The sequence below is a fragment of the Lepus europaeus genome, chromosome 10, assembly GCF_033115175.1.
Source record: "Lepus europaeus isolate LE1 chromosome 10, mLepTim1.pri, whole genome shotgun sequence".
NCBI lineage: Eukaryota > Metazoa > Chordata > Mammalia > Lagomorpha > Leporidae > Lepus > Lepus europaeus.
In genome coordinates this window covers 51,819,957-51,829,875 of record NC_084836.1, presented here as the reverse complement: position 1 = coordinate 51,829,875, position 9,919 = coordinate 51,819,957, and the positions used below count along the sequence as shown (strand labels likewise).

General features: G+C 44.9%; 1 protein-coding gene across 1 annotated transcript; it reads left to right on the top strand.

Annotated features, from left to right (window-relative positions):
• Positions 1–659: 659 nt before the first annotated feature.
• On the top strand, positions 660–8,039 carry LOC133768578 (lysozyme C). The gene is made up of 4 exons (XM_062203254.1): positions 660–805; positions 1,740–1,904; positions 4,409–4,487; positions 7,294–8,039. Exons 1-4 carry the CDS (start codon positions 670–672, stop codon positions 7,358–7,360), a joined length of 447 nt encoding a protein of 148 aa, XP_062059238.1. The 5' UTR covers positions 660–669; the 3' UTR covers positions 7,361–8,039.
• The last annotated feature ends 1,880 nt before the right edge of the window (positions 8,040–9,919 follow it).

Genomic DNA, 9,919 nt, shown 5'->3' with positions numbered 1-9,919 from the left:
CACCCTGGAGTTCTAGTCCTGGTCGGGGCGCCGGAACCTGTCCTGGTTGCTCTTCTTCCACAGCTCTCTGCTGTGGCCCAGGAAGGCAGTGGAGGATGGCTAAAGTGCTTGGGCCCCTGGACCTGCATGGGAGACCAGGAGGAAGCACCTGATTCCTGGCTTCAGATCAGCACTGTACACCGGCCCTAGCAGCCATTTTGGGCGTGAACCAATGGAAGGAAGACCTTTCTCTCTGTCTCTCTCACTGTCTAACTAAGCCTGTCAATAAATAAATAAATAAAAAGCACAGCTCATTTTAAGTTATATAAAAGTCTTTTTTTTTCTTCACATTTGCTCGAACTCATAATAAAATAGAAGAAAACTTCTATTTTGGAAAACTGCTACTTCCCAATTCTTCCTGAACAAATCTTCAAGCAATGTCTTTTCATCATTTTACTGAGATTAATGCTTAGGACATCAGACAATTTCTCTTCAAACATTAAAAACAAAAACAAAAAAACAAAACAAAACAAAAAAACACCTTTCAAGTCAGTGAATCAAAAAGACAAGCATGCTTTCCACACAAAGGGTGGAGCCCTCAAACCACCTAGGGAAGAAGGAAGTTGAAAGAGGTTAAATACTGGGGCTGCCTCTCTCCTGTCATCATAGAGGTCCAGCTTCCGAGTCAACATGAAGGCGCTCCTGATCCTGGGGCTTCTCCTCCTTTCCACCACTGTCCAGGGCAAGATCTATGAAAGGTGTGAGTTGGCCAGAACTCTGAAAAGACTTGGATTGGGTGGCTTCAAGGGAATCAGCTTGGCGAACTGTAAGTCTCCACTCTTTCCAATTTTCTGAGACCATACCCACCCCATTACACAATGCCTCTGATGGATATTCTGTTGGGCCCCAATATCTCTCCCCTGGCCTGTGAAGAGAGACCAGGAATCATGAAGACTCAAATTGCTCATATTAGCACAGTTAGCATCTTAATGGAGATTTTACAGCGCCTCACAGGCCCACATCAAAGAAAGGAATATCCAGTTTACTGTCAGACTCAGATAGACCGGAGCCTATCAACTCTGTTGATTTTTGTATGCAAGACTGCACGTTGCCTGAGCCATGGGAGCAGGGAAAGGGTAAAAGCAAAGAATAAACTGTTACTTTAATTTTTATTTATTTTTTTAATTTTTATCTTCTTTAGACAGGCAGAGTGGACAGTGAGAGAGAGAGAGACAGAGACAGAGAGAAAGGTCTTCCTTTTTTGCTGTTGGTTCACCTTCCAATGGCCACCGCGGCCGGTGCGCCGCAGCCGGCGCACTGCACAGATCCGATGGCAGGAGCCAGGTGCTTCTCCTGGTCTCCCATGGGGTGCAGGGCCCAAGCACCTGGGCCATCCTCCACTGCACTCCTGGCCACAGCAGAGAGCTGGCCTGGAAGAGGGGCAACCGGGACAGAATCCGGCGCCCCGACTGGGACTAGAACCCAGTGTGCCGGCGCCGCAAGGTGGAGGATTAGCCTATTGAGCCGCGGCGCCGGCCCTACATTAATATTTTTAAAGCACCTTCTCTTGCTGCAGTAGTAGCAGAAGTTGGTTTGTATCACAAAAATGGTTGTCTTAAGGGCCTTTCTTCATTTAAGTGTTCAGTTATAAGTTAAACACATCAAGTCATTGGTAAAGCAGAGTTAGACACATGGATTGATTTTAGTTTACACTGTAAGTCATTTTATGTTGCTGTTCATTACAAAAATTACTTTTTCAGGGATGTGTTTGGCCAAATGGGAGAGCAGTTATAACACACGAGCTACAAACTACAACCCTGGAGACAGAAGCACCGATTATGGAATATTTCAGATCAATAGCCGCTACTGGTGTAACGACGGCAAAACCCCACGAGCAGTTAACGCCTGCCGTATACCCTGCAGTGGTAAGACTGGATAATACTTGAGTGATAGCACAGGACCCCTCTGGGTGTCTTGTAAGAGTAGAGATTCAAGACAAATTCGTGAGGGACCTAGGAAAGCTCCCATCACAGCTTCCAGAAAGTTTTGTTATCCTCCTCCTAATTCCCCAAGTAAGAAAGTAAAGAGCTGGTAGTATGAAAGGTTGGTGCTCTTTCATATGCGCAAGTTTCTGGAATGATCTGTTAACTGATTGTAAATGGCCTCACTGATGCTTTCCTCCTGCTGACTCAGGGGAGGAGAGGAGTGATTTGGTCTTGGTTCCTATATTGATTGTGTATGTATTACTATGAAATGTTCTGAATACACAGAAAATTGGAGGTGGTAGTATAACAAACAGCCATAAATGCAGCTTTTTATTTATTTATTATCTTTATTTGAAAGATAGAGTTATGCAGAGAGGGAGAGACAGAGAGTGATGCATCTGCTGATTCACTCCCTAAATGACTGCAACAGCTGGGGCTGGGCATGCCGGAGCCAGGAGCCAGGAGCTTCATCCGGGTGGGTATAGGGGCTCAAGCACATGAGCCATCTTCTGCTGCTTTCCCAGGTGCATTAGCAGGGAGCTGAATCAGAAGTAGAACAGCCACAAATTGAGTAGCAACCATATGGGATCCCAGCATCATAGGCGAGCAGCATAACCCACTGCACCACATGCCGGCCCCCATAAGTCCAACTTTGTACTTCATTTTAAATATAGAAGGACAGACGCACATATCTCCTATCTACTTCTCATTCCCCAAATACCCACAACAGCTGGGTGTGGGCCAGGCAGAAGCTAGGAGCCCAGAACTCATTCTCAGCCTGCCATGTGTATGGCAGGGACCCAGCTACTGGAGCCATCACCTGCTCCATCTCCGGATAGCAGGGAGCTAGGATTGGGAGTAGACTGAGGACTCTGAACCCAGGCAATCCAGTATGGGATGCAGGCTTCCAAGCAGTATCTTTCTTGCTTTGCCTAATGACTGCCCTCAGATATCTGACTTAAATTCTTAACATTTTGCAATAGTTGCTTCTTCTCTATGTAGTTTTTGTTGAAGGATTTTAAAATGAATTAAAAACATTATGTCTTTCATTTCTAAATTCTCTAGTTTGTATCTCTAAAAACGACAGTTCATACATAATCATTATACAACAGCCAGCACTTGGCCGCCAGGCCAAAGCCAGGAGCCAGGAACTCCATTTGGTCTCCCAAATGGGTGGTAGGAACCCAGATATTTCCCAGGCACATTGACAGGGAACTGGGTCAGAATGAAGCAGCCAGGACCTAAACAAGTTCTCTAAAAGGGGATGTTGGTGTCTCAAGCAGCAGTTTGACCTGCGGGACCACACAACACCCACATCGAGAAGATTAATTTTAGCATATTCTTTTTAAAACCTAGTTAATTTACTTTCAAATGTATTTTGCATTGTTTAATAGCGTGTAGTCATTAAATAAAAATTAGAAAATACAAATTGAGAAAAAATAGCAACCGTAACATAACCTTACTACCAGAGATGTCTGACCATTGTCATTTTGGCTATATATTCTTCCAGATTGTACATCAATCATGTACATGCAAGTAAAATTACAGGGACGGGCACTGGGGTGTAGCAGGTAAAGCTGCCGCCTGCAGTGCTGTCATCCCATATGGATGCTGGTTCAAATCCCAGCTGTTCCACTTCCTAACCAGCTCCCTGGTAATGTGCCTGGGAAAAAGCAGAAAATGGCCCTAATGCTTTGGCCCTTGCACCCAAGTGGGAGACCTGGAATTAGCCTCTAGCTCCTGGCTTTGGATTGGCCCATTTCTAGCTGTTGCAGCCATTTGGGGAGTGAACCAGTGGATGGAAGAGATCTCTGTCTCTCCCTCTCTGTAACTCTGCCTTTCAAATAAATAAATAAACCTTAAAATAAAATGCAAGTTTTTACAAAAATTAAATCGTATTATATAGACTGCTATACAGTTTACTTCTGACACAATTATGTCCATATCAACAAACACAAATATCTATTATCATTTTAAAGGATGAGTAGAATTCCACTCTATGAATATTTTGTAATGTGTTTATCTACTTCTTCCTATTAAGCACTTAGGTTGTTTCTAGTTTTTCACTTAATAATTGCTGTGAACATCTTCATGCAAACACCTTTGGATAGATGTCTCATTAGTTCTTTATGATGAAGTTGCAATAGTAGAATTGCTGAGTAAAAAATTACTAGGCATGCTTTTTCCTAGTGTCTAGTATGCAGTGGACCTTCCATATCATGCTAATTCCAGAGCTTGTATTGTAAATGAGACAAAATGCTTTACTTGCTGCCAGACGGAAAAGGGTGAAGAGGGTTTTTCCCCACCATTACTGCCTAATGGACTCTTGAAAAATAATTTCTTAATATTCTTTCCTCAGCCCAACAGAATAAAACTGGCTAACCCTAAATGTAAAATGAAATCGCTGTGCAAGTTATTTTCATTTCTCACCACCTCTTTTTCAGCTTTGTTGCAAGATGACATCACTCAAGCCGTAGCTTGTGCAAAGAGGGTCGTCAGCGATCCACAAGGCATCAGAGCATGGTATGTGTTTCATATATACATGAGAGAAGACTTTCTAAGCCCAACATATGCTGTTGAGAACTGAATATGGTCGTTTTGAGTCTGTGCTACAGCGTATTGCCTAAATCTTTGAAGAAATAATGTACTTCAATGGACTCAGAATCTCATTCCTTCATTCCTCATTTTGGGGGATTTCTAGGGTTTCTAAGACTGCCCACACTCTGCCAGTTCCTTGCCGTGTCTTGAGATTAGGTTTAGAATAAGTGAATGTGGAACGTGCTTTGCACCTGCTGTTGTGCAGAGCACCTCACTCAATGTTTGCACTTGGCATCCTGTGCTTTCCTGAGGGCAGAAGGGAGGCTGAAGTGCTTTGTGTGTGTATTTCCCTTTAGCAAGTAGCAATGCCTCAGTCTGTCTGTGGTCTTCACTTTAGTTATTTGTCTACTTTTCTTTTATAAGAAGTGGAACTCTATAGTGTAAAATGTCATAATGTCAGATGGAACTGCATAAAACATTTTGGCTTCCTTTTCTTCAGAGAAGGTGTTATTTGGAAACTTTCCCATCCCCCACCCAACGCCCATTCTACATCCAAAGTCGAAGGCAGGTTATCTTACCAGATCCATCACATCTTCTGAACTGTAAAACCATTCATCCCACTTTTTACAAACCTTTATTGAGTTACTATATTTAAGGGTCAAAGAGACAGAGACAGAAAAGATCTTCTATGCCCTGATTCAGTCTGACATGGCCACAACAGCCAGGGCTGGGCCAGGCCAAAGCAAGGAGGCCAGAACACAGTCTTAGTTTTCCACATGGGGGGCAGAGATGCAAGTACTTGAGCCATCAGCTTCCGCCTCCTAGGGTGCGCATTAGCAGGCAGCTGGCATCAGAAGGGAAGACCCGGATTCTCACACCAGCACCATGGTGGATGCAGACATCTGGATGAGCAACATCATGGCTGCACAGAAGCCTGCCCCCCGCTTAGGCCACTTTTCATCTTGTTTAGCAACCTAGAAAATTTGCACTGTGCCATAGAAGATGCCACAAAAAGGATGGTGCACTTTGTAACACAGCAGCCTCCCATCCTAGGGAGGTGAATAGGCCTCCACCCCAGACACAGAACTCTCTTGTTTTCTTTCCATGTCCTTTTGACTAGACCCAAGCATGCATTCATTGGGCTAGCTGTGGCACAATCTGGTCCCTCCTTAGAGAAATGAAAAACACAAAATACCAGCCAACCAATGACTTCTGAGAAAAAAGTCAGCAACAGCTTAAGAAAAATTCCTCTTTTCAACCAAAAATGTGGATAGACCCAGATAGTTAACCATATTTGACAAGACTGAACATTTATACAATATAAAATTAACCATGATTTCTTGTCTTTATGCTACTTTATCACATCAAATGTTTAATTGCAAAATTGGACCTCCGTTCTTTTCTTTTTTTTTTTTTTTTTTTTTTTTTTTTTTGGTCAGGCAGTGTTAGACAGTGAGAGAGAGAGAGAGACAGAGGGAAAGATCTTCCTTCTGTTGGTTCACCCCCGAAATGGCCACTACAGCCAGCACTGGGCCGATCCGAAGCCAGGAGCCAGGTGCTTCCCATGCGGGTGCAGGGCCCAAGCACTTGGGCCATCCTTCACTGCCTTCCTGGGCCACAGCAGAGGGCTGTACTGGAAGAGGTGCAACCGGGACAGAACCTGGCACCCCAACCAGGACTAGAACCCGGGGCACTGGCGCTGCAGGCTGAGGATTAGCCTAGTGAGCCACGGCGCTGGCCTGGACCTTAATTCTTATTCAGTAAATCTGTGTCACAGGATGAGTTAAGATTGAAGACATCAATAAGTGTCACTTTTTAGCATCTCTCCTCATTTCAAATTAGAACATGTATTTGAAATGTAGTGCCGTGGTCTCAGCTGTGCTGTTGATAGTGGCTGAAACCGGAAGACATTTTTAAAAGCTGTGAGGTCATCCATCCTTGCTATGTATGTTGTTGTCTTGTTTGGAACAAGAAGGAAACAATTCACAACTACTACTGCCTGAACACCTGTCAAATTAACAAGTGTTCCGTTTGCAAAGTCATTTCTTTATAGTGAAGCAAACTTGAGGAGAAGATCCGCTTCAGCTGTTTCTTTCTTCCTGGAGAAGTAGGTAGGATAGCTGCATCCAAGGGCAAAAGAAAAGTGTCCGTTTGCATTCCAAATCCTGGAAGTATGTGGAGAAGACCCCCATCTTTGCAGAACAGGGAAAGTGACTGGATAGGAGTCAGAATTCTGTCTTCAAGATGAACACGAGGGGCCAGCACTATGGCTCACTTGGCTAATCTTTAACCTGCGGTGCCGGCATCCCATATAGGCACCAGGTTCTAGTCCCAGCTGCTCCTCTTCCAGTCTGGCTCTCTGCTATGGCTCGGGAAGGCAGTGGAGGATGGTCCAAGTGCTTGGGCGCCAACACGCGCGTGGGAGACCAGGAGGAAGCACCTGGCTCCTGGCTTCGGATCGGCGCAGTGCCATCCGTAGCGGCCATTTGGGGAGTGAACCAATGGAAGGAAGACCTTTCTGTCTCTCTCTCTCACTGTCTAACTCTACCTGTCAAATAAAAAAAAAAAAAAAAAAAGATGAACACGAAAGCACATAGAAGGCAATGCTAATCTTCTTCCCGTGTTGGGGAAGCTCGCACGGTGCAGCAGCTGCACTTGGCCATCCCTCTCCTTTTCTAGGTTGTTTTCGTTCATGAGGTGTTTTGGTCTCCCAAAATGTTTGAAGTCTGTACTTGTATTTTTCCATGAAGACATATTTTAACCCCTTCACTTGTTTTGCCTTTCTCTACAGGGTGGCGTGGAGAAATCATTGTCAAAACCGAGATCTCACTCCGTATATTCGGGGCTGTGGAGTGTAACTGCAGAATTTTCTTCTTCCGCTCATCTTGTCTCTTTTTCAGTAGCCAGTGTTGCCTTTTCAAACAAACTAACATTGTCCCAGAAGCAGGAGCAAAATATGGCCTTTCTTCTTAGCTACCAAATACATCGCCAGTGCACTCAGTTCTTAATCAGAGAAATAACCCAGACTTACTCTTGAATAATACAAATCTTCCTCAGTTTTGGATTAAAATATTAAAGAGGACAGTCTCGTAACACATGTGTCTAGGGCAGAATGCCAGCTGTGTGGGCCCCGATGCCTCCTGTCAGGCACCTCCAACACAGGAACACTGACCCCTCTTCAGTGGGTGATACACAGTTGTTAAGGGAGCAGTCGTACTGCCTGGGTTAAGAATTTTGTTTTCATAAGGTGTATGTGACCTTTGCTTTGAATATTTTCTGGGAAAGATTTCATTTATACATCTTTACAAAAAGAATGTCCAGTTAAATATCGATCTGTTTTAGCCCCTTAAAGAACATTTAGATGCATCTTGCTATTGTGGAGGGGTTAGATGAGCAGTTGCTGTTTCTTAACTTTATTTAGATTTGTGCATTATAACTAAATCTGAGTCAGGTGAGCTCACAGGTATTGAAATGATTGCTGATTAACCACAGGTGTGAAATTATGCATGTTGTAAAAAAAGTATATTATCATTAAAGGCTTTGCAGTGCATACCTTTGTCTTTCTTTCTTAAAAAAATATTTATTTACTTATTTTATTTAAGGAAAGGGACAGGGAGCTGGGGCCATGGCTCACTTGGTTAATTCTCCGCCTGTGGTGCCAGCATCCCATATGGGCACCGGGTTCTAGTCCCGGTTGCTCCTCTTCCAGTCCAGCTCTCTGCTGTGGCCTGGGAGGGCAGTGGAGGATGGCCCAAGTGCTTGGGCCTCTGCACCCACATGGGAGACCAGGAGGAAGCACCTGGCTCTTGACTTCGGATTGGCGTAGCTCTGGCCATAGCAGCCATTTTGGGCTAAATCAATGGAAGGAAGACCTTTCTATCTGTCTCTCTCTCATTGTCTAACTCTCTGTCAAATAAATAAATAAATAAAAAGGAAAAAAAAGAGGCAGAGATAGATGAACACACAGAGGTCTCCCATCCACCAGTTCACTCCTCAGGTGCCTACAACCACTGGGGTTGGAACAGGCCAAAGTCAAGAAGTAGAAACTTAGTCCAGATCTGCACTGTGGGTGGCAGGGACCCAACCACTTGAACCATGATCCTAGGATGTGCATAGCAGGAAGCTAGAACTGGGAGTGGGGCTGGGTCTCAAACCCAGGTACTCCACTGTGGCATGCAGGGATTAGAACCGGCACCCACCTGGGATGCCAGTGCTGCAGGCTGGGGCTTTACCCTGCTGTACCACAGCGCCGGCCGCCTCCATAATCTTAAGGCCCTATATCCAACAACAACAAAAAGAAATTTTTTAAAAAAAATCATCTCTTTCAGTAATTCAATTTGGCCGCAATATAAACTAGATAATAAAGGTCAATGGCTTGGGGCTGGCATTGTTGCATAGCGGGTAAAGCTACCACCTGTGAAGCCAGCACCCCATATGGACACTGGCTCATTTCTCAGCTGCTCCACTTCCCATCCAGCTCCCTGCTAATGGCCTGGGACAAGCAGCAGCAGATGGCTCAAGTGTGTGGACCCTTATACCTACATGGGAGACCCAGTTAAAGCTCCTGTTTCCTGGCTTTAGCCTGGCCCAGCCCTAGCCATTGTGACCTTCTGGGTAATGAGCCAACAGGTAGGAGATACCTCTCTGTTTCTTCCTCTGTAACTCCGACTTTAAAAATAAATTTTTTTTTAAGATCTACTTATTTATTTATTTGAAAGAATTACAGAGGAGGGGCTCAGTGCTGTGGCATAGCAGGTAAGACCACCACCCTGCAGTGCCAGCATCCCATATGGGTGCCCATTCGAGTCCTGACTGCTCCACTTCCCATCCAGCTCTCTGCTATGGCCTGGGAAAGCAGTAGATGGCCCAAATCCTTGAGCCCCTGTACCCATGTGGGAGACTTGGAAGAAGCTCCTGGCTCCTGGCTTCAGATCGATATAGCTCTGGCCATTGTGGCCAACTGGGGAGTGAACCAGCAGATGAAAGACCCCTCTCTCTTTCTCTCTCTGCCTCTCTTTCTCTCTGTGTGTGTAACTTGACTTTCAAGTAAATAAATAAGTCTTTAAAAAAAAAAATTATAAAGAGGGGAAGATACAGAGAAAGAGGTCATTGATTTGCTGGTTCACGCCCCCAAATAGCCACAACAGCAGGGGCTGGGCCAGATTGAAGCCAGGAGCCAGGAGCTGCTGGGTATCACACATGGATGCAGGGACCTCAGAAACTGAGCCATCTTCTGCCGCTTTCCCATGCACATTAGCACAGAGCTGGAAGTGGAGCAGCTAGGACTCAACTGGAGCCCATTTGAGATACCTGCATTGCAGACAATGGGCCAACCTATGCCACAGTACCATAAATAAATATTTTTTAGAAATATGTAATGACTTGAAGGCCGGTGCTGCAGCTCACTTGGCTAATCC

Excerpts from the sequence above, each read along its gene's own strand:
- LOC133768578 (XM_062203254.1), top strand. The coding sequence starts at position 670 with ATGAAGGCGCTCCTGATCCTGGGGCTTCTCCTCCTTTCCACCACTGTC. Across the intron at positions 1,905-4,408 it reads CTGCCGTATACCCTGCAGTG|CTTTGTTGCAAGATGACATC; the intron begins GTAAGACTGGAT and ends CCTCTTTTTCAG. Across the intron at positions 4,488-7,293 it reads CCACAAGGCATCAGAGCATG|GGTGGCGTGGAGAAATCATT; the intron begins GTATGTGTTTCA and ends CTTTCTCTACAG.